The following is a 26,232-nucleotide window of genomic DNA, read 5'->3' on the forward strand; positions in this document are numbered from 1 at the left end:
CTATAAGTAAATAAATATTTTAGGACATTCTTACACAGATTGACTAAGTCCCACGGTAAGCCCAAGGAGGCTTGTGTTACCCAGGGCCATCGGCTACACAGGCAGGGTCACTACCCACTAGGCCTAATACACAATTAATTTATAACAAATGCTTTGTAAGCACAGCCATTATAGCCAATAGTATCAATAGTAACAATTTATGAAACAACGCACCAAAAGTATCTGCCACCATAAAATAATTTTACAAATAAGATATATGTGCCATTTTCAACCAAAAGGGTACTTATTGTCGCTTGTCCATAAGGCGCTATTTCAATATAGCTTCAATTAGAAATCAACCTTATCGACAAGCGACAATGTGGTACCTTTTGGCTGAAAACGTCACATATGATATATCTCTACAGTACGCGGTTTCAAATCTTTTACCACAGAATAACTAATAATACTACCGTCTTTTACACTTTTATCTGTCATGCGTCATGCACAGTATAATTGTCCTACACAATGGTAGATACTTTATTAGAGTGAAGCATAATCAAATTTAAATTAGAACCACGAATGGTGTCGCAGCTTGCGTTAGAGCACGACTCACAGCTCACAGGCCGCGGCCACTCGCGTCTGATAAATCTGCCTGACAACGACATTAATCTCCACGTCGTTCCTACATACATCACACGCACTATGCGCGTCTAGCGCGACTTCAAACGGACCCGGTTGACACGCCATCCAACATCCAGAAAGAGAGCTATTTCTGACAGCGGCGGAGTCAGTGACCGCGGCTGCCGACTCCCATCACTGACGGAAGATAAGATAAGGCGACGCGAGGGCTGATGAAAAAATCTTATGAGCGCGCAGTGACCCGCCGCGCCGGTGAAGCCTCGCCACGCTAGCTAGAGGACGCCCTTCTTGCATTGTATCACTACATAGTATAATATAAAAATAAAACAAAGTCGCTTTCCGCTGTCTGTCCGTCTGTCCCTATGTATGCTTTGATTTTAAAACTACGCAACGGATTTTGATGCGTTTTTTAATAGATAGAGTGATTCAAGAGGAAGGTTTATATGTATAATTTGTAAAGGTTTTGTGTAAATTAGATGAACTACCCGTGCGAAGCCGGAGCGGGTCGCTAGTAAAACATAAAGCTACGCTATCTAGAGTACCGCCAACTACGCTTGGAACAATAGCTAGGCGTGAGTGACGTGTAGTGTAGCGTGTAGCGTGTAGCGTGTAGTCGAGAATGAAGTGGAGGCTCGCAATCACTGAACTTAGTTCTGTTGTTGATATAGCGAACTGAACAAAAGCCAAGTAAACAATCAATTTTGTATTCAACTAATCCATAGACTGATGTTTACTCAGTAAATTTAGCATGGGCTGTGGAAATGTAAATAGTCAATTTGGTAGTCAACTCTAAATTAAGCCACTAAATTTCCCGATTACATAGCCAAATTCAGTAAACTTTGTTATTTAAACAGAATCCTCAGAATGCGATTAATTTTCGAAGCTCGGAGCATCGCCCCCGGCGTCTAAGCTTCGCAACATTTTTGCGAAGCTTAGCGAAAAATCTGCCAATCCATTGAAAAGAAAAAAGGCTGAGACTCACACTTGCCACACAACACGCAACTAGCTAGCTCTTCAAGGCTATATGATTAAATAAAAACAGATACTTTCTCGCTAGGAAATTGAATACGAATGCTTCTTATTGTTTGAATATAAGTAACTAGCGACCCGACCCGGCTTCGCACGGGTAGTGCAACTAATTTACACAAAACCTTTACAAATTATACATACAAACCTTCCTCTTGAATCACTCTATCTATTAAAAAAACTGCATCAAAATCCGTTGCGTAGTTTTAAAGATCTAAGCATACATAGCGACAGACATACATACACACAGCGGACAGACTTTGTTTTATATATACTATGTAGTGATAAAACTTAAGTACATTGCATAGTTCCGATTGCATTTTTCTTTCCTTTACTATATAATATTTAAATTGTATTCACCCAGATATTGCCATGAACCATCTGAACTGCCATAGAGGCATAGACGTTACAGTTACGGGGCCAATGATGATTATCATTACTGTAATTAATTATAATGGCAAACATAATGAAATTATGCTTATCGGCAGAGCTAGTTAATATAGCGACCATAGAAATGCAAGGTCATCGTGACCATGCAATATCTTAAGGTGAAATCAGACAGATGAGTGCAATAATCGATATAAACTCGCCTGTTTAAAAACGGCAACCACATAATAGTGACTGGAAAAACATAAGCAACCTAATTGATTCAAGTTGTATAAATACTTTTCATTGGAACTTATTTCGTTCGTCAGACAAGTCGGTGAGAAGATTTTTTTTTTCAAAAAAAATTAAAAATAGCCTTGACCATATTTCTTTAGGCAACCCTATTTATTTATGTTCAGGAACATATTTTCTTTCATAAAATATAAGTTTCATCCGTCAGACGTACCGGTGAAGGTCGACAATATATATATAACGTATGTTAGCCTACCAGTAGAAAGGTATCGCAGTAACATTAGAAGATTTGTTCGGCTAGGTATACTGCGGCGGTAACACGGTGGCATATTTATCGCCTGTTAATTACCATGCCTGTCACGTTCTAACAAGTGTGTAACATCTTTATTAAATGATCACAAATAAAAATAAACCCAAGACGCACAACTTCATTCGACGCAATAGTGAAAGAAAATAAAAAGTTAATAATCTTACCAGCAGCCGTGTGAATATGCAATTGATGCAATTAAAGAAAAATGAAACATTCACTCAACATTCATTCGAGTGAACCGTCTGATCCCACCTTTACGGAATGATTGCTTCCCGGTCTCCACTCAAAAAATCATAACTCTGCTTGTTTGGACAGCCCGGACCATATGTTACATTACACTCGCAGGTGAAAATACAATAAGTTAAAAATGCAGGCAGTATATGAAGTAGAGCGAGTGAAGCGGTGCGCAGTGCGCAATGTGCGCATGCGTGGCGCGTGCGTCAGCGCAGCGGGTCAAGAGCGCCCGCCGCTGCCGCCGCCGGCGTTGCGCTGCGCTGCGGCCTGGCGGGCCTGGGAACTCGTTAACCAGCACGCGAGTCGAAAGCTCCGGTGAACTAGTTAGTTTAGTATATAAGCGCTGCTGAAGCTGGCTAACCTGCCGCATGCCGACACAGTTGCTCTCGTCGCCGTCGTCGCCTGGGTATGCAATCATTCCGCTATGGTTACAAGTGGGTAATGTTAGGTGTTTGTTACATCATCACTTCTCCCCAGTGTCTCCCTCCCAGTGTTGGGTAGACCTAGATGTATACGGGTAAACGCCGAATACTAATTAAAGTTGATTTAATTTTCGGGCTTTACCAAAAAGGCTTACGATACTTGGGTAATACTAGTATGTAGTGTGTGTATGTAGTAGTAGTATGTAACTTCAGTTTACTTAACCTTCTAACATTACCCGTAACATATACACATCCAAATTCTGATATCGGTTCCGCATCAGTTGTGTGTGAGAAACCGGATAAATGTATATCAGGTTCACGTCACTGGTACACTGATGAATTCGCCTCGCTGCGTCCGCTCATCAACCATCACATCGCACGCTGCACTCGCGCGCAATCACATCTGTCTCAAGGCGCACACGACTTGGTTCGGCCCGAGCCGAGCGTGGCCCGCGCATGTGTTCGTTATATGCGGGATGCGCCGGCCGCCGCGCGCCGCGCCCCATTCACCGGCGCTGTGGGTCGAGGCCGGCGGGTAGGGGGGGCGGTGCATTCATGGCGCGAGCCGCCGCGACGTTTGGCCGCCGGCCAGCTGATGGCCGACATCACGCTCCACTTGACACATCAAAGCTAGCTTGCTACTTGCCAAATTCCCCGGTTAAAATACGGAATGCATTTATTTCATTGAAAACAAACCCGCGCGAAAGCTTCATTCATTTGCGCTCGAAACGGAAGCGCTGCATGCCGATCTCATTCCATTCAACTTAAACTACGGAAGTAGTTCCGAGACGGAGCTTATTTTGCATCAAATAACGTGTAATATGCAGTAGTTAGGGGGGTGGACCCTGGAGGTGGAGGGGGTGGTCTGGAGTCCGGGCAACGACCGCTGCCGGCGCGGCGGCAGACGCTCGCTCGCCGCTCGCCCACCGACTATCGGCGGGCTGCTGTATTTATTGCACATCGTGTGCCCACAAGCAAAACGAATGGAAAAGCATTTTCATAATGTATACAGAAAACCAAGAAGAAATTTTACAGACAACGAACAAAATGCGGCTCTTTCAATGGGAGCTTATCTTTCAGATGCAATAGAGCCGAGAAAATATGGTAGTGAACCGTCATTGTAACTACCAACCATGTGTCACACGCTGCGCATGTCATTTTCCGCTAGGAAAAGGAAATTGTTTCTTGCGACAAATCCGGCCTATTATCGGGACAAGCCGCTCGATGTAGGGCTGCGAGGTCTATCAATCACCCGCCGATAGTATCGCGCGGCGAAATTAAATCCGCTGTGAATGAGTCGTGGGAGGCGGAGGGGGTACACGGTGGGCACAGGGGAGGGAGGGCCGGATGATGGATGATACCAATAACGAGGCGTTAGCCGCGGGTCGCGCGCGCGCGGCGACGGTTGCCGCGGCGGCGGCGCGCGGCAGCGAACCGCCGCGCGCCGCCGCCGCGGAAGGTGCGGGTTCGACCTCCCGTCCACTGTCTACGTATGCCTTATAATTTATCTCATTCACAAACAATAACTGTTTTTGCTGAATTTATGCAGTAATAATTGTTTAAGGGCAGCTTTTAATCTCGTGCCTTTGTATGCGGAAATGATCGTCTCTAATTCCTAAAAAACTGGAAAACTCCGGGACTCTATTTATAATCTTATCACTTAGATTATATTATATTATTATACTTCATTTATGCGATAATACCCATCTATACACCCTTAAAATTAAATATGTATATCAGTTTCAAGTACTGAGATACGTTTAAGCTCACAACAAGTTCATTGCAGAAAAAGCTCGTTCTTGTTTCACAAAATCCGCCAGCAGCAGCATTCGCAGCATGCATGCGTTGCAGTGTTTTGTCCTTTTTTTTCAGTTGTATTTGAAAGTAGTACCGTCTGTTTGTTGATGGGAATGGTTCTCAGGGCATTAGGCATTGTGAGCGTAGGTAGGTACCTTACTCCTAGCCAGCCGGTCCACGAGTGTTGTCAAGTGTCCGCTTGTAAAAGTTGTAAATAACAGGAACATTACGTACGGGACGGGGCACGGACATTGGTCGCAGTCACAAGGGACTTGACTTGCGTAGGCGAACAACACGCGAACGCGAAGCGAAGCGATGCGGCGCGGGGTGAATCAAATCAAATAGAAGTGTCCTAAGTGTCCTACGTCCTACGTTGGCGATCTCGTTGCGAACGCGAACGCCGTGGGCCCGCGGCGCCGCGCCGCGCCGCTTCGCTTCGCGTTTGCGAGTTGTTCGCTTACGTAAAGACGCAGCGTAAGACAGGTATAGTAGGCATTAGTCACCCTTAACGCACGTGCAATTGTATATATATGTATTTATCCTTGTTTATTCATATATATAATTATGTATATATATTTAGTGTACTCATAGGTCTTAGTCATAAGGTATAATTAAACATATTATTATAGTATTTATGTAGAAATTATACTTCGCTCAAAAGATACGTTTTTTTGTTTGTTTCTCAGTGCACCCACCTTGACGCTTTTCTGTTTTGCCCTATGGTTGACTGGTAGAGAACGCCTATAATGTCATTAATTCCGCTTGTTGTACTCTTTTTTTATGTGCAATAAAGGTTAAAAATAGTACATTTCGATGCTAGTGCGGAAAGTATGTCATTACCTCACGAGTACCCAGATAATATACTCGTAGTAGACTCGGGACGAGTGAAGAATGACATTTCCGCACGTGTATCGAACGACGTTTTTTAATACAGTTGCGAAAAAATAAGAAAAACAACGTAAGAAATTCGAAACTAAGTGCATGTTCTATAAGACAGAAACAATTGTAAATATAAAACGTTGTACTATTATTACCCAAATATCGTTAATTACGATTATTTGTGTATCGTACATTTATAAAAACAATATCGAATGTTGCCTTTGGACACTTAAAGCAGAAAGAAAAAACGCCTCTCCTTTGACAGGCGTTCCGTTCTATTCAGACAACTTATTAAGAACGGTTTTTCAATATTCAATATAAAAAAATAGACGTGTTATAATGATGAAGAGGTAAGTAATAAAATATGAAATATGTATATTTTTCGTATTCTTACATTAACAGTAGGTTTTTATGTTGATTACGACGTTTTAAGGAACCTAATATTATCACTCATCAATAAGTAGTCATGAATTGGAACAAGAATAAATTTAAAAAAATTGGAAAAGTAAAAAACACTAGTTCGCGAAAACCAACTTTCCGCACGCTAAAGAGCTACGTAAAGTAGCACTTCTTGAGCAACTGTATTAAAAAATAATTAATTTTATTAACATATGTACTTAGTAGTAATAATCACTTTCAAACATCAAACATTTATTAAGCATATTTATAAGCCACAGGACAGGGGCACTTTTACATGTCAATTTTTACAAGCAATACAAAACCAAAATTTACAAAAAACAATTACAAATATGGAATTAATAAAATATTAGATACTTTGTCAGAGATGTATCCTGTCTAAATGTCGAATTACACAAAAAAAAGAAAACTAATAAAAAATATACAAACAACAGACAATTACTAAAATTGTTTAGAGATGTAAAAGTCTCTAGGTGTCAGAGATAAAATATGTATAATAAATTAAAAAAAAAAAACGAGCATCAAATTATCCTTAGAGGTGTAAAGGGTCTCCAAGACTTGAATTGTTATATAAGTAATTATAAGACAAGAAATTAAATCAGACAGACTAGAACCGAATGAAGTGTCTCACGTTAATGCCACTCAAAAGTAAAGTTACATAGGACGTAACATGAAGCCCGTGTAAACTTAAACAGACCGGTCTCCACAAACAGCACCCGTTGACGAGTATGACTATCACTTTATTGTACACAACACAGGTTTACAAAAATAAATTACAGTAATTATGCAAACTTGGTACCAACATACGACTTTGTTCCGGTCGCTATAGAAACGGCAGGGCCTTGGTGTGCGGAGGCCAAAACATTTATAAAAACTTTGGGGCGACGTTTGAGGGATAGGGGCTGCGACCCCCGTTCCGGCTCTCACCTGGTCCAGCTAATATCGCTGGCCGTGCAACGCGGCAATGCCGCTAGCATTTTTGGCACGTTTGGACCAGGTGACAGTCGGAACGGGACATAGGCCTTTTATATACCTACCTATACATTGCCTGATAATTTCATAGTTGTATTATATAATATATTATGATCTATATATTCATGAGTAATGGATAATGTCGTAACATTATTATTGCCGAAAGTCGCCAAATCACAGTTATTCTTGTTGTGGTCTCCATTGGTCAGATTATACCTCTGGGCCCTTTCGGGTATTGCATTAATTAGTGCATAGTAGATAGTAGAGCATAGACGACTCGAGATCTCAAGTAACTACTATAAATATAGGCAAGTGCGCTCTATGATTACACGTTATTTAATAATGGTCGACCTTCACCGATACGCGTCTGCATGACGGATGAAATGAAACTTATATTTTTTGAAAGAAAATATGTTCCTGAACATAAATAAATAGGGTTGCCTAAAGAACATATTTCTTTCGAAGAAAAAGGGCTTCGAAAGAAAAAACCGGCCAAGTGCGAGTCGGAATCGCGCACCGAGGGTTCCGTAGCGTGAGTGAAAGGTAAATTGCGGTTTACGATTTATGACGTATAAAAAAAAACATTTTTCGGTGGAAGTTTGTATGGTACTGTACATCATATATTTTTTTTAGTTTTATCATTCTCTTATTTTAGAAGTTACAGGGGGGGGGACATACATTTTACCACTTTGGAAGTGTCTCTCGCGCAAACTATTCAGTTTAGAAAAAAATTATATTAGAAACCTCAATATCATTTTTGAAGACCTATCAATAGATACCCCGTATGGGTTTGATGAAAAAAAAATTTGAGTTTCAGTTCTAAGTATGGGGAACCCCCAAAATTTATTGTTTTATTTTTATTTTTGTGTGAAAATCTTAATGCGGTTCACAGAATACATCTACTTACCAAGTTTCAATAGAATAGTTCTTATAGTTTCGGAAAAAAGGGGCTGTCAGACATGACGAATCTATAAGGGTTCCGTTTTTTGCCATTTGGCTACGGAACCCTAAAAAGGGTTTTTCCTTCTAACTTAATTGAACCGTCGGTCCAAAAAAAATAAAAAAAATAGTGCTCAATAAACACATTCGATAAAAGTTAAAACAATCGTGATCAGTTAAGCCGTTTTTGAGTTATCGCTAAAAGTCTTCCCTTGTTATTTTATTTAATAGCCTGGCAACGCTTATACGTGAACGGATTTTCGCAGGCAACCCTATGCCACTGTATTTGCAATAATTTGGTATCATTTTGGTATATAATTCAAGCGTCAGACAGATGAGTGCAATTATCGATATAAACTCACCTGTTTAAACACGACAACCACATAATAGTGAGTATATAGGTAGTGACCGGAAAAAGATAGGCAACCTAATTGATTTATGTTGTACAAGTTGTATACTTTCCATTGGAACTTATTTCGTTCGTCAGACAAGTCAGTGAAATTTAAAGAAAAAAATTTTGTTTTTCAACAATTACTTCATTAAAAATAGCCTGGACCATATGTTCATATTTATTTATGTTCAGGAACATATTTTCTTTCATAAAATAGTTTCATCCATCAGACGTATCGGTGAAACGTCGGAAAAAAGCTAAAATAATGAAATTTAATCGCGTTTGACCCGGTAATGACATGTATCGGTAAAGGTCGACAATATACCGGGTGTTTCCTGTAACAGGAGCAATAAATTAAGCTGTAGGCTGTACTCCTCAAACTGACCAACATTTGTTCAGGAACTTTTAAAAATAACTTCTGTTTTGATTTTCATTACACTTTAAAGTTTATTCTAAGACGCAATGTATTGCAAAATTTGTTATGTTTAAAGATGTCAGCGTCCATTGAAAATAATGTTTAATTAGTATGAAAAAGATATGAATATGATCTAAAAAAGTCATAAATTAAAAAAAAAGCTGAACAAATGTTGGTCAGTTTGAGGCGTACAGCCTCCAGTTTAATTTATTGCTCCTGTTACAGGAAACACCCGGTATAACCTATCTTAGGTTAGGTTAGGTTAATACGATCTTGTCTTGATGCCAAGTCCCTACTTCCCCAGTGCCACAGTGACAACGTAAATTGAAACCGCTAGAGATCTCATTTATCATTGTCAATATTGTCTTATTGTCATCATGAAAAGAAAAGGTACCTATGAAATACCTATAGTACCTATCCTATCAAATTCCTTGACAGTCCATATAATTTTATTATATTTTTTTATATTATAGGACATTCTTACACAGATTGACTAACGGTAAGCCACGGAGGCTTGTGTTGTGGGTTCTCTGACAACGATATATATATAATATATAAATGCTAAATACATAGAAAACACCCATGACTCAGGAACAAATATCTGTGCTTATCACACAAATAAATGCCCTTACCAGGATTTGAACCCAGGACCATCAGCTTCACAGGCAGGGTCCACTACCCACTAGGCCAGACCGGTCGTCAAAAATATATATAGTTTGAACGTCGCTCAACATTTTTTTATACTCTTAGTTCGAATGCCGCCCTAGGGGTGGGTGGGTGTCGACAGCAATGGTCAGCCGCTTAACGCGCGCTTTACGAGCGGCTACAACTTACATTCGTCCGCACTTAACAACTGACGCTGCTTATACCTTATTGCCAATACACAAGGTCCACCAATAGTAGGTAATAGAGTATTACTGCTAGTTTATGTTTACGAGCGACCGAGACCGACTGCTGCACTCCGTTCTCATAAATTGTCAGCAACCCGCCCCCGTCCGCCCGCGCCCCGCACCCCGCGTCGCGGGGCCTGTCGCCGAACTTCAGATTGCCTCTCGACCTTAGTTAATGACACTTGGACAAGTTTTTTGCCTTTGTCCTTACGGGTTACGGGTACTATTGGTACTAATTACCTTTAACTTTTTCCCAGAAAAAGTTCATATCTTTGAGAAGAGAAAGGGCAATAAATTTAAGAGTTATGGAGCAAATTCAAAAAATATGATTAAGTACAAAATATACCTACCTAAGATTAAATCAGTTAAGGCAAAAAGTCTTACAGTCCCACAGTGTATGTAGTTTAAGGATAGGGACCGTGATTACTTTTTGTATTGTTTTCGAGCTCCCGATATTTCATGTTGTTCACGGGTAACTGCGGGTAACGGGTAATAGCGGGTGGGGTGGGTGTGAAAGGTGTCAACGTTACCATCGGTCGCAGTCACGCTCGTTGGTCTGGTCGCGTTCGCTGGGAATCGTACTTTACTGACGTGCCTTTATCTAGGCTCTCTCGGTTCATCTTTCCGCGTAGATAGGTACCCCTGGACCTGGAGATCACGTGTACTCGTAGTACAGTGTGCGTGTTTGTTGCAGGGACCTGTCGCACAACAACATCACGACGTTGCCGCGCGGCGCGCTGCAGCCGGCCGCCTCGCTGCGCGACCTGTGAGTACCTTACATACCTACTTCATCTCAGGTCAGCGATGTGATAAGATTGATAACCATCAGAAACAATACTAGAAATGAAATAATTGATTAATAACATAGTTACAGGTCAGATACCATTAACCACTAACGTATTATATGTACATAGGTAATTTATATATAGATTTATTAATTTAACGTATTTATACATATTTTAACATTACCGATCCGTGTCTACGCGTAATTAGCGTTATCAGTGACACGGTGAAGTGAAAGTTTGTTTACAGTACATATGGTGCTACTTTCTCGCACTAGTGCGTAAATGAGCACTTTTCGTGCATATTTCGAAAATTTAAAGGGCCATATGTACTGTAAAACGTTGTACGATACACGTGCGAATAGGTAATTCGCAACTCGTGTCGATTTAAAATACTCCCTGCGGTCGTGTTTTAATTAATCGCCACTCGTTTCGTCCTTTCTCCTCTTTTCCGCACTTGTATCGTAAATAACTATTACGGAACATATTTCGAAATTCTTTAATTGTTATCAATTGTATCATTATATATGGAAGTTGTAAACAAAGGTATGTATTATTATTATTTTTTATTAGTAGCATGGTATTTATCTCATAATATCAAATAGCTTGGGGTCTACGTGACCTCTTAAAGTTACCAAGTTATTTACTACTAAGAGCATTCACGGGAGCTTTCAAAAGTACGGGGCCATATGAGGCCAATGACTTTATATACGTCGTATTACCCATAAAGCGTAGTTATGGGATAATTGTATTTTGTTTGCCGGGTCGTGCCGTACTGAAGGCTATAAGCCCTCTACGAATTTCGTAGCACCCGCTACGAAATTTAGTTGTGTTTTTACCAATCTTGATCAATCTTTCTAACGATTTTTGTTTCTAATCAGGTACCTTTTTTCACTGCACGTTTTCGAAAATGTTTATATTTGAATTACGGAATGTAACTGGTTTTTGTTCTGATAAGAAACGCCAGATTCTCCAATCACTTCTACAACTGTTGCCAGACGACGCTGAAAACATCATTGTTGGAAATCTACGAACATGCATAGATAATTTATGCAAACATCTATCAAGATATTGGAAAAAGAGATCAGATCTCGCAAATACCAACCAACCATACTAACCAATGATGGAAATACGGCACGCAATTTTTTTTGGAAATTCTGCTATTGCAGCTAAGATAAATGGTATCAAAACAGAATTTATTGATGATCTAGTACAACTTTAAAGTGATATAATTCTGGGAATAAAATAAATTCCAAGAAATACAATGTTTATGCGTTAGAAACGGCTCGGCAGCTTAGCTCGTGGCTGCTAGAAGAATAAAATTATGGAGCGCTTGAAATTGTATGTATTTCGCATATATTTTTGTTATCACTTTGATTTTCTTAATGATAAATTATACAAAGTAAAACTATTTAATATAGTTTTTTTTATTAGATATTAAAACAACAAATACGAATATATTGTTATTTTGAGTGTATATTTGACAACTTTCTCCATACAAGCCGAACCACCGTGTGACCATGCACTGTGGCAAAGTAGCTCTCGCACCGGCACCGCGGGTCTTCGGTTAATATAATATCGTTCAAGGATTACGCCAAGTATCTATGTATGTTCATGAGAGCAAAAGCAGATTGATTGATCTAAGTAGGCTCTAGTCTAGTCTAGCTAATAGATAGTCGGGATAAGTGCGGTGCGGTTGCGGTGGTTATACTGCTCGTGCTTCTTTTATCGATAAGATAAGACGATTGACATAGGTACAATACAGTAGGTAAACCAAAAACGTTACTTAATTTTGGTCAACTTTTAATATTTACGAAAATTGTTACGTTAATCTGTGTCTGTTTTATACAGCGACCAAAAGTGTTTGGATAGACCCTAAGACTTTTTACCCTATATAATAGTAATTATGTTAAAGTTATGACTTTAACATAATTACTATTATATAGGGTAAAAAATCTTAGGGTCTATCCAGTCCAGTCATAACTGGACTGGATAGATTGTTCTGATTGAGGTTACTATGCTTAATTGTAAGCTTTATTTACCTAATGGATTCGCATCAGACGATCTAGACATTTCCCAGTAGTCTGCGGGGCGGGGCACGGGGCAGTAAACCGCCGTCGCCGTCGGCGCTCGGCGCTCGCACATTATTGCGGCCCACAGTCCCGCGCGCGGTCCCTCGCCGACAACAAACTTTACCGCCAAGGATTACAAGCCTTACATTTTTACAACATAACATAAACTTGAATTAAGCTTTAAGCCGCGCCTGAATCAACTTTAGCGTAATTTAATATACCTAGCACTTTACGGCCGAGTCTCATCTCTGGCGTGATTGATAAAAGGGTCGCGTGGTTTACGTCGTGTGATAAACCGCGCCATCTAATAGGCAGGATTGCCAGCCATTAATGTTTTAGACAATTAAAGTTTGGGAAGTTTGTCTATGGAACGACAGTTGTCAGAGTTGTCCGGTAAATGTCGACAACGTTTTACAACCCTATATAAATTTATGTGTTCGCGATCTCTATCGGGGTTGAGCGGTTTAATGTTTATTAGTTTACGTGGATACATACTTAGAAGCCAACAGGCTTAAAAAAACCTCGGATACTATGTGCCTAATTCACGCGGCGCGGCGTCATCTATAGTTGGTCAAACCAGTTTGTCAGTAAATAAGAACAAAAAAACCATACTCATACTTTTCTTTTGGGTGCTGGTATTAGTGTAAGACAAAGATAGTATGATTCTCTCTGTCTATGTTTGAAATGAGACAGTCTTTTGACAAACTAATAGGTAGGCTAATTATAGATAAAAACCGAACTATCAATCCCGGATTGGACATTGGGAATTCATATTATAGTGGAAGGTTAAGCTGGGTTGTTACCCCCTTATTCATAAAACTTTACGGGCCTGATTTAGTTAAATTATGTTATGTTTTATCCCTTTCTTACAAATACATAAGTCAACATGACAGATAAAGTTAAACGATTTATAACTAATTCAGGTTTATATATAACGCGTTTATGAATAACGTGATTAGTAACTATACATATAATGAGGTTTGTTTACAAATTGTGAATGTGTTCTTCTCATAACTAACACCTAACACTAGCGATCTCCACGTCCACTGGAGCCTAGGAGGATATGATAAAACCAAACGGAGTAGCCATTAACAGGCGTTCCCCTCTGTCGAAAATAGTCGGCCAATGGTCATACACAATGTATGGACTGACGTTTATCTGACATGGCTATTTTTACGTTACGTACATATACATTTGACGTTCCCCTCCCCCGCAAAAATCGGCAGACTTTTTTGTACTGAAAATTACAAACGTGGCGTCTCCGTTTGGTTATACCCTCCTAGACTGGAGCTAAGCAAAGCCGCGGAGCGGTGAATGAGGTAAAAATCCACCACTAGCTCAAAGAAGAGCGGAGATTTAATGTAATTCTATTGATGGATTTTTATCACGCTCACCGCTCCGCTGCCTCGCTCCGCTCCAGTGGACAGGCAGCCTTAAGTTACACAGAGATATGATGTTATTCCCTGTGCTTTGTGTGCAGGAACCTGTCGGCGAACATGCTGGAGTCGGTGTCAGCGGGCGCGCTGTACGGCGAGGGCGGCGCGGGCGCAGCGCGGCTGGCGCGCCTCGCGCTCGATGGCTGCGGGCTGAGCGCCCTGCCCGCGCATGCGCTGCGGAAGCTGCACCACCTGCACTACCTGTCAGTACCGTACCACACTCGTACTGTCTCACTTTACATAAATATATCTTCGGTTGTTGCCTCATGCGTGCTTCTAGAATGCTGCATGCGGCGCAAAATATGCGCACATATTGTATAGTAACTATTTAATTGTAGCACGGATAAGTTTCCGCAACTAAACGACTGGTGCCTATTTTGCGTGAAGGGGCTGGGGTAGGCTAGTACAACCAGCCATACTCCTCAATTAATCCTATGAATCCTATCAGACCGCTGATGTTGAGTAGAGCCTCGGGGAGATCTTTTCATACCCATACCTACACTCAAACAAGACTATTCTCAATCAACCAGAGATTCAACTAGCCAAGTGTTTATTTTCCAAAGTTACTATAAAAAACAATATTAATATCATGTAACAATGTGATCAAACTGCTGCCAAAACAACTTATAATCATGTTAAGCTTGTTTTCCTGCGATACATGATCACTCATACCCATACCAGTCACACCATACATTATAGGCGTTATGATAAATAAAAGATAATGAGATGCGGTGGATTACGGAGGTCATTCCCGCCGCTGCCTTATTTGTCCGCGACTCCTTTCATCCCAGATCGGATAGTGAGTGTAGTTTGATAAATCGATTATAAATTATTCATGGGCAGCTGACGCAGCCACCTCTCCCCCCAACCCCCTACCCCGCTCGCCCCCTCCGTGGCCGCGACACGTCTCTAATAACATTCAAATTATGCTCCTTCGCGAGCGATAAGAAATATATTTTCGTAATATTTCCATATATACTGTATAAATAGGTTTACGTTCCATTAAGTGTTTAGACATCGTGTTCGGTAATTGAATAACATGATATTTTTGTTAGTGATCTCGCGCGGAATGCAGTGTGGTTGCATACTGTGCATATATGAGAGGTGTGTCCCGCCAACGCGGCGGCGCTGAGCTGACATAATTTTGTGGGCGAGTGCGAATGATGGGTGCCATCCCGCGCGACGCCGAGCGTCATCCCACTTGTCAGATAATAGGGTCACAGACTGGAATTCACTGTCCTCTCATTGTATAATTGAAAATGCAATTGTAGCTTAAATAAGAATATCTAAGATTGTGCCGAAACAAATAAATGCTCGGCGGCGCGGCGTGGTGAGCTAGGGCCCTTCTGGCAACCTGGTGGTCGCTTGCAGCCGTGCCGTCGCCGTGCGAACTGTTCGCGTCTCGGTTTCGCACGGCGCGGCGCGGCGCGTTGTGAAACGTTCGCGCCGCGGCCGCGGACTCGCGGAGGGGAAGGAACACCGACTTGTTTGCATCAAGGAGAGGAAGTCGTTTGTCACTTTTATCACGCGCCAAATACTCGCGTCGGCCGAAATATTAAATCTTGCACATTAGAGGCGCCGATAGCGGCAGGGTTCGCCGGCCGCGTGATGTTGTATCTTACGCTTATAGTTATAACCACGTACCTACACGCTCATATTTCTGCCATTTGAGTTAGTCGAAGTTTGCTGACGATGTCACAAAGATTTATGACTAAGGATATAAAAGGTCATTTCGCGACTCCGAAAGGTCCTTACACTCCTTACTTATTTTTTTATATGCATATAGTATCGCAGTATAAGGAGGTTGTTAATGCCAATGTTTTATACACTCGCGATGAATCTCAATTATCTCCTTAACGGGCCTCGCTCGAAAGTCGCCGGCTTTCTAAATATTAAGTATTTAATGTTATTAATTCTGCGAGCGCCTCGCTAAAATTGCTTCCTTAATTTTAATTGCGTCAATTTTAATTAGTATTGGCTGGGATATATAGGCGGGTGTCGGTAGCCGCAGTAAATCGTGTTAATTGTGCCAAGGCTGGTGTACGCCGCATTAGAAGTTGCGTACCGTCGGGAGCGCGCTTTGATTAACTCCTCGTTATTAATTACTTCACTAACAGCAACGATATTACAAGTTGGTCATATCGTATCCGAGGTCTGCCGAGCGCCGAGTGCGGAGAGTCAATATAACCCGCGTCGAGTGGCGTGGGGCTGAATTTCTTCTATTCTGATTACGTCACGGATTCTTTCATAAGTTATTTTCATTGTGGGAAATAAAGACCGTATCGTTAATTATGGGTACAACTTTACTTAGCCGTTTTTTAGGGTTCCGTACCTCAAAAGGAAAAAACGGAACCCTTATAGGATCACTCGTGCGTCTGTCTGTCCGTCTGTCACAGGTCACAGGCTATTATCTCCGAAACTACTGGACCAATTTAGTTGAAATTTTGTATACATATGTAAGTTTGTGACCCAAAGACGAACATGTAACGTAAACAAATGATTTTTAAACACTGGCCAACACTGGGCTGGGGGCCACTTTTGGGGGGTAAATGTGAAAATTAAAAAATAAAGTTTTTCTAACTATATCGTGTTACATACCAAAAGCATATGGTTTGTACCAAATTTACCTAATCCTTTCGAGTAACAATAACGATTGTGGACAAATACTTACTACAAAAAAAATACGGCTTGCGAACAAGATACAGACAGATATTACACAAAAAAGATCACTAAGTAAACAGCAATTACACATGATTCGTAAAGCAAAACATCTGGGCATAGTCTAATCATTTTCTTTACTTTAAAAAAAAATTTGGATGTGTGCTACTGTGCATGTTGACTTTCATTGCTACTGGCTAGCTGCGTTTATTCTCTATATGTACTTATCGAATAATACCAAGTATGTGATGTGTATGTTTTGCATCTGTTTTTGTTTTTTGTTTGTTTTGTTTTTTCCGATTGGTATTTTAGGTGTACTCACTAGGTTATGAATAATTGAGGAGTGTCTTTTCAAATGGGCTTATTTCTCTATGAAATCCATACAAAAAACGGTTTATTTTTGTATGGATTTCATAGAGAAATAAGCCCTTTTGAAAAGACACTCCTCAGTTGTATATATATACGATGTAAATTGTTCTTGAATAAACAAACTGAAACTGTATATCAGATATGGCTTAAAAATACCCATAGATCATACTCTTAGAACATAGTAATACAAAATAATACACATGTCAACAGTTAGACCAGGTTTTATCTGTACTCATAATTAACGATACAGTCTTTAATTATAGACGCGCTAGTTCATAGTCTAAACGTACTAATGACAGTAGTAATGACGCTTCTAAATAGATTACTAGTTTGAATGGGTAATGCTTCCCTGCAAAAACACAGGGCAAATCAGTGTTAATCAGCTAAAAGCTCAGTCATTAGTCACCTTCTCCGCAGCGTCATCAGGTATGTTTCACACATCGACGTTGTTTATCATAGTTTATTAATGCAATAGGTATCCACATAAGGTTGTCCCCAAAATTCCGAAAACATAAGTAGGTATTTGCTAGAGTTTTCTCGGAATGGCGTTTCCTTGTTGTGACCTCTCTTTTCAGATATTTACGAAGTTTGTTTCTGCTGTCGGACTGTCGCGTGTTTTCCTTCTCTGGGCAACTTCAAGGATAAAACGATTTAAGCAAAAAAACAGAGTACTCATGGCCAAAACCTAAATACTTAATATTAGGTATGCACTTTTGTTAATTTTTTTATACCACATCGGTGGCAAAGGAACATAACGGCCCGCCTGATGGTAAGCAGTCACCTATGGACGCCTGCAACTCCAGAGGTGTTACATATTGAATCAAACTGCATGTTTGAATCAAACTGCGATTAGATTTATACAGAAATTAACTTTTATTGAGAGCTAAACATTTATGCTACTACATTCGGTTATGGCACAGAATGAAGAGAGCGCTGACAGCGCGCCATAGACAAACTTATCCTAAAATGTTGCAAGCAACAAATTTTAGCACTAAAAGTAAACATACAATATTTATAAGCTATGTTCAGACTTGTCCTGAACATAATTGGGCCGGGCGAGTTGTGTTTAACTCAGCTTGACAGATCATACAAAACTTCATTTAGCGAGATAGACAATATTTAGTCAAGAGGTAAAGGACATAGCTTCGTAATAGGTCTGACATACAATTTGTCCCCCATTTTCACCTCGGCCACTCTAACTCTACCATCCTTTCCAGGAAATATCTTAACTATGCGGCCCATTGGCCAACACAATGGAGCAGTGTTTACATTTCTCACAAGAACCAAATCACCTATTTTTAAATTGGGTAGGTCATGCTTCCACTTGGGACGACTTTGCAACTGGCAGAGGTAGTCTTTAGACCAAGTCTTCCAGAAATCCTGCTTTAATCTAGTTACAATGTCCCAAAATTTTCTTAAGCGATTAACTGGAACTTCAGTTAAATCAACATCTGGGTAACTTGTAATAGCCGTACCAATAAGAAAATGACCTGGTGACAAGTATTTACCCTCATTAGGATCCAAGAATAGCAAGGGTCTCGAGTTCAAAATCCCTTCAAATTGAACGATCGCCGAATAAAGTTCCTCAAAGGTTAAGCAATGATTTCCAACCACTCGTTTCAAATGGAATTTGACACTCTTGACTCCTGCTTCCCAGAGGCCTCCAAATTGAGGCGCATAGCTTGGTATAAACTTAAACGAAATATATTTTTTATTACAGTATCGATACACAGAATCTCTATGTTCAATTGAACATTGTAAATCATACAATTCTTTGAGCTGGTTTGCAGCCCCTTTAAAAGTTTTAGCATTGTCACAATAAATAGTAGTGGGCATGCCACGTCTAGATATGAAACGATCGAGACATGCTAGAAAGGTTTCAGTTGTAAGGTTCGACACCAACTCTACATGAATCGCCTTTGTAGCGAAACATATAAAAAGGGCAATATAGCTTTTGGTGACAAGAGGTTTTCGTATTCTAGCAATTTTCGTGCTAAATGGACCACAGAAATCAATTCCAACATACTGGAAAGGTCTACTAGCTGTAATCCTCTCTACAGGCAAAGAGCCCATCAACTGCTTTGCAGCCTCAGCCTTCAGACGCAGGCATGTGACACACTTATTCACTACCTTCTTTACTTCCCTAATACCATTAATTATCCAATATTTTTGAGCTAAAGAACTTAGAACAGCTCTGGCACCCAAATGCAAAAGACGCAAGTGTTCCGTTTTAATCAATAACGAAGTTATGGATTAAAACGGAACTTATGTTTTTCAATATCAGAACTTTTCAAGGCTGATTGAAGAGTACCGAGAACCTAAATAGGTAGGATAGTTCGTGTAAGCAAGGTTATTGCATAATTATTAACTGCACACCAACTTGCACACAAATCGAACGATTTTGCCGCTTGCTTGTGAATCTTCATTGGGTGCTATTTTCGTCCGAGCATGTCATGTATGACTAGAGTCTGCTGAGATGCGGTAGCAAAACCCTGACCGTTGATCCTTTCTTCTTCTTCTTCCTCGCGTTATCCCGGCATTCTACCACGGCTCCTGGGAGCCTGGGGTCCGCTTGACAACTAATCCTAAGAATCGACGTAGGTACTAGTTTTTACGAAAGCGACTGCCATCTGACCTTTCAACCCAGAGGGGGAAACAAGGCCTTGTTAGGATCAGTCCGGTTTCCTCACGATGTTTTCCTTCACCGAAAAGCGACTGGTAAATATCAAATGATATTTCGTACATAAGTTCCGAAAAACTCATTGGTACGAGCCGGGGTTTGAACCAGCGACCTCCGGATTAAAAGTCGCACGCTCTTACCGCTAGGCCACCAGCGCTTTGATAACCCTGGCCGTTGATACGACCACTTAATGGGCTGCTGTGATTGAGAATACTGTTGTGTTCGCAGGTCAGCGGATGACAACCTGCTGGAGGAGGTGGAGGCGACCGCGCTGGCAGGGCTGCGCGCGCTGCGCTCGCTCCGCCTCGCGCGCAACCGGCTCCGGGCGCCGCCGCGCGCCGCGCTGGCGCACACCAAGCGGCTGGACTTGCTGTAAGTCACGTGCTACAGACGCTACAGTCAGCTGACAACAACCTGCTGGAACACGGTAGGGTTGTCACAGACTTTTTCTCAAACATGCAACGAAATATTGATATTATGTTCTTCATATTGGGCTGGGAAGTATCACGTCTCGGGGGAGGCTAGATTTAAAAGTTGATTCACCCAATTAATGGATGACCCCTAACCTATCACATTAGGACACGAAACAATCATCATCATCATTTTTTTATTAATATTTCATTGCATGATTGAGAAAAGCACTATACATACCTCGGCGTGAAAAGGGGTTGTCGGCCTCATAACATAGGTATGTGTAGGTATTCGCTCCGTGCAAAGCGGGTGGCGGATGGCGGGTGGCGGGGGAAGCCGAAACGATCGCAGCGCTTGATGTGGCCAAAAATGGCAAGTTTGGTAGCAGTGTTTCTGTCAATTCCCATACTTCCCAGTTGTTTTGTTCACGTTTTTAGCTTTAAAATCATACTTACGATAAAAAGGGGTCATCACGATAGCTGTTGTGTGGTAAACTGCAATAATACTGGACGAAATAGTAATAATAGTACATTTTATATATTTTCAACGCCGAGCTAGAAATTAGCCTTATATACCATATAGTATTATTCCAGGCTTAGCAACGTAACGGCTAAACATTTGATCTAGTCTAGTCAACACAGATTTTTGCTTGGATGTTAATAACATAGTATGGCTAATACAGTGTACCAACATTAGGTGATTGTAATTTTAGTTATAATGACACAACTAAAATAATTATGATTAATGATTATGATTATGATTAACTTATTGATAGCCCATCAAAAGCATACTTGTGGCACGTAGGTTGTTTGTCGTCTGTCACAAGTGTCACAACAGACATTGTGTTATGTTCACATAGTTTCGGCACGTAGCCTAGGTTGTTTGTCGTCTGTCGTCTGTCATCTGTCATCTGTCACAAGTGTCACAACAGACATTGTGTTAAGCGGGAGAACATAGTTTCGGCACGTAGCCTAGGTTGTTTGTCGTCTGTCACAAGTGTCACAACAGACATTGTGTTAAGCGGGAGAACATAGTTTCGGCACGTAGCCTAGGATGTTTGTCGTCTGTCATCTGTCACAAGTGTCACAACAGACATTGTGTTAAGCGGGAGAACATAGTTTCGGCACGTAGCCTAGGTTGTTTGTCGTCTGTCGTCTGTCATCTGTCATCTGTCACAAGTGTCACAACAGACATTGTGTTAAGCGGGAGAACATAGTTTCGGCACGAAGCCTAGGTTGTTTGTCGTCTGTCGTCTGTCATCTGTCATCTGTCACAAGTGTCACAACAGACATTGTGTTAAGCGGGAGAACATAGTATCGGCACGTAGCCTAGGTTGTTTGTCGTCTGTCGTCTGTCATCTGTCATCCATCTGTCACAAGTGTCACAACAGACATTGTGTTAAGCGGGAGAACATAATTTAACATAAAATGTGTGGATTAAAACTTGTGAAAAAGGGCAAAGTTTTTATACTTGCAAGCATCATACGTATCCCCAGGAAGAGGATCACGAAGTGGGCCATCAAAACTTATGTTTCATTATTGAAACATACATTTTTGTCATTGAATTTGTAACGAAACAACAACGAAGAAAATTTACCGAATAATATAAAATACACAGATAAAAAATAATTGTATTCGGCCGGCAACCCCTTCCCGGCCTCTGTAGTAATATACTATTACACAACTGCCCAAAAATAACAACCATTTTTTAAATAACATCCCCACAACACAAGGCCTAGCCCTGTTAGTAGTACCGAGCTACTAACAATGGCGATGTATGCATCTCGGGTGCGCGCGAGCCACCCCTCGCCCCTCGCATCCCGCACGATTGCCCTGTCTAGACGGCTTCATCGAATGACTATACATGTATTGTTTTATAGACTGTGGTACTGTAGACAATATTGCCCTATATTTACTCGTGTCTACATATGAACATTATGAACTGTCAGCGTGGAGTTACCTGTTTGACCTATTTTCCCACTTCACGAGAAACTAAGTTCAAACAAACACAACAGTTTTGAGTTAAAAGTTGAATTTCGAAACGGCACAACCGAAATGTATTGTGGCAAGCGGATACAGAACAAACAGGTGCACTCGCGGCTGGCGGCGCGACGGCGGCGGCGGGGCGCGCGGCGTCGCGTCGGTGCAGCGGCGTGGACCGTGGTGTAGGTCGGGAGTCGGGAGCTAATTGCGGTGCGGCACACGTGACTCACGTGCCCCCCTAGCCGGTATCCCCTAACCCCCCACCAGAGCTCCCGGTCCCGCATCCGCCGGAGGTCCCGCCGCGACACTTACTAATGAGCCGCTTGTCTGTTACTCTTGTGTCCGCGTACCAGTGCGATTTTCCACTTTTTACGTTTTCAATGTTCAAATGTCAGCCTTCAAGCTCATGCGGCATGCCATATTGCTTATGCTTACGCGCAGTGCTAAGAGGATAAATTAGCTGAGCCCCCAGTTCTTTATAAAAACAAAAATATCAAGAAAAGCAAATCATACCTACAGACACAGATACTGGTAAGTAATATTGAATTGAACTCATATAAGAAAATTACTTATCAAGGGCTAAAATCCAGAGTGGAAAATGTCGAGAACGTTTGTATATGGATGAAGGCGGTTAGAAAATGACCACTAATGTTTAAGTTGTGGAAGATAAGAGAAGAAATTTAAAGTATATGATATGACACCATTTTTATTAGAGTTCTGTTGTCAACTAGGAACAGTAGGAATAGGAACCCTTGTAGTTTTGTCATGACCGTCTGATGGGACAGTGCACTAATTAGGCACTGGACCTCCACCCATCTTAGTTTAGGTATTAACATAGTAATTTAAGTATATTTGTAACTAACAAAATATGATTGTATCGTCTGAAATAAATGATTTTTATTTTTATTTATTTTAATATATTTGACCAACTAAAAATTGTTAAACATTTTTAAACCAAGTAAAACATTTGGCAAAAAAAACAGTTGGGTTTCGGAAATGATAATTTGCTAAATTCATAGCCTGGCAAATAAGTATATGGGAAAAATCGGATTGACAAATGTACAGTTGGAAAAGATTTGTTAGGAAATGGTATTTGGTTAAAAATATTTCGGTAAAATAGAAGATTCCCGTTCTTAGGATCATAACAGCAGTGTTCTTTGGGATATTCATAAAATATTATGCAACTTGTTTTTTTTATTTAATGTATTAATGGGTCCTATTTGCATGCTGCCAAAAACAGCTAAAAAGGCTAGACCATATAACTTTTATAATATCTATGTAAAACCCTTTTTATGTGCAAATAAATGATTATGATTATGATTAGGGTTCCGTACTCAAAGGGTAAAAACGGGACCCTATTACTAAGACTCCGCTGTCCGTCTGTCTGTCACCAGGCTGTATCTCATGTACCGTGATAGCTAGACAGTTGAAATTTTCACAGATGATGTATTTCTGTTGCCGCTATAACAACAAATACTAAAAAGTACGGAACCCTCGGTGCGCGAGTCCGACTCGCACTTGGCCGGTTTTTTATTTATTTATTCTGACTTCAAGGCAAGGATCTACAAAACTACAAACTAATATTTACTTTGATTTTATTTATAATTTTAGGTGTTTGCTGCTGTCTTAAGAAAAAATATTATGTGCAACGGTAGGGTAGGTATCTACTTAATTAGGTCTTAAAATTCTCGGCCCTGTCTTTACATAACTCAACTTCGTTTCGTTTTGTTACTTCGGCCCTTGAATTTTAAGAACCCTTATTATGTACCTGTTGCAAAAAATGCTATTTTATACTTAGGCACATTTTTAATATTTTGATCTGTATTTTTTTTAATAACTCTAGAATAGAGTTAGAGTTTTAAATGCATTGTGTGACGATAGCTGTCAGTAGGCAAGTATCTATTAAATAATATTCATAATAATAATAATATAAACTGAAATAAATGTCATATATTAAGAAAAAGTGATCAAGGCCTCCAGTGCCCCAGTAAAAAATAAATAATATAAAATAATATTGTCTTCGGTTACCGCGATAGTTACTCATGAAATAAAACTATGAAAACGGATTATATCGGAAACGTCGGGATGTATTATAAATTCAATATACGCGATATAATCCGTTTTCATAGTTTTATTTCATAATATAAAATAATTAAAGTATTTTCTGTAAATAATTTAATTTGTTCTAATACTTCTAACAGTAATAATACGGTGTGTATGTGTACGCTTCGCTCCGTGTCCGAAACATCTGGCAACCATTATTTTAACATGACTGTATTTGTATTGATGATATTCCGGTCGCGCGAGACAGTATGTTCTCCGTAATAGGCAATTTGGTACCGAACCGGAATGCCGTTAGTCGACGACGCCGACTTAATGGCAAGTGCAAAGCTGCGAATAAGGACTCACGGTGAAAGCTCCTCAATGAGATGAATGGCGAGTTAGTCGCTGATTGACCGTACGTAAATCGTATTGCAAAGAGATAGGAACTATCAATAAGCAGATATTGCGTTGGTGTTATTACGTCGCGGGGGCAATGGCCGCGCCCGGAATAAGACGTGTCGTGTACCTATAGGTATATGATATATGTAGTACTTACTATACTTCTATATTATAACACCCGCCTTCCGTACATCAAAGCTTCAATTAACTTTTAGAACAAACAGTACTACTCTCGACTCAAGGTACCTAAGATAGTAAATGGTTTTTAACCGCCTTCAAAAAAAGGTTTTCAGTTTGACCCGTATGTTGTATGTATGTATGTACATGTACCTATGTATGTTTGTCCGTGGTTATCTTGCGTTTGGCTGAACCGATTTTGATACGGTTTTCAGTGAATCGGAATGGGAGTGGGCACTCACCACCCCCTGGTGTATCATATACATGCCTGTACTCGTATCTCTTGTCGAGTCTATTGAGAGTTAACTTTTTCTTTACAAATCTTAATTAATCTGGCCAGATATCTATAACGCTTCTGCATAATTTTAACCCTAGTCAAACTTAATCTTAGTTACAATAATACGATACGACGAAACATAATACATACCTATACCTAACTATTTACAAATCCTTTAGCGCCGAAAAGTCAAAGTTTCGTCGCGACTATCCTCTAGGTTGGCCATCGGCAACACTAGTTAGTACAGTACTGGTGGTATAGTATGAATCTTCTCAAATGATTTTTACATCTTAGACCCTAATCTGGTAAACAAACCATTGTTTCTTTTGTGCGAGCGGTCGAACATTGTGTGCCATTGTGTCTGAGCGCGTGCTACGGCGCGTGCCATTGTCAGACACAATGGAACACAATGTTAGTGCGCTAGTGCCCAAAGCTAAATGGAGAGCCTGATTGTAAATATTTTAGCTCAAAACATAAAATAATTGAAGTATTTTTGTAACATTGTTTTGACAACTTGGAATCTCTATTTCTAGTTTAATTTAGTATTTATATAAGTCACATGGTTTTCATACTATTTTTAGGAAACTGTAGGTCTATAAGTCTATTAGCCTATATTGTAACAACTTGTTATTATAGAAGACTGTTTTTTCTAAATAAAGAAAAAAAAAAGTAAAAAATGAAATAAAATATAATGATTTTTTTTATAAAAAATTGTTCATCATGCCTGTTACAACTCTATTAATAAAAATGCGACCATGATACCGCCGTTGATGTTGAATTTAACTTTGTTATTGATTTACTTATTGATGATTGTGTTATTACACTTATTACTATCAGCGCATCTCGCTCGCACCAATGTATCATCAATAAATACGTAAAGAGCGATCCACGGGCGAATGTTGTCGAAATGAGATGATTATGACATAAATGTATATAGGTATAGGTACAATTCGCTTAATTTTAGTGCAACAAACAATAGGGGGTAACATTACATCACATATCACATATAAGTAAATAA

At 40.2% G+C, this 26,232-nt stretch overlaps 1 protein-coding gene across 1 annotated transcript in view; it reads left to right on the forward strand.

Annotated features, from left to right (window-relative positions):
* The window catches only part of LOC134747020 (lutropin-choriogonadotropic hormone receptor), a 101,026-nt gene that overhangs the window by 8,192 nt on the left and 66,602 nt on the right, over positions 1–26,232 (forward strand). Inside the window, exons 2-4 of the mRNA XM_063681563.1 lie at positions 10,623–10,694; positions 14,263–14,421; positions 20,154–20,297. Of these exons, the coding sequence (XP_063537633.1) occupies positions 10,623–10,694; positions 14,263–14,421; positions 20,154–20,297 (375 nt within the window). The remainder of the gene's footprint in view (positions 1–10,622; positions 10,695–14,262; positions 14,422–20,153; positions 20,298–26,232) is intronic.

Source organism: Cydia strobilella, chromosome 14, assembly GCF_947568885.1.
Source record: "Cydia strobilella chromosome 14, ilCydStro3.1, whole genome shotgun sequence".
Classification (NCBI taxonomy): Eukaryota; Metazoa; Arthropoda; class Insecta; order Lepidoptera; family Tortricidae; genus Cydia; species Cydia strobilella.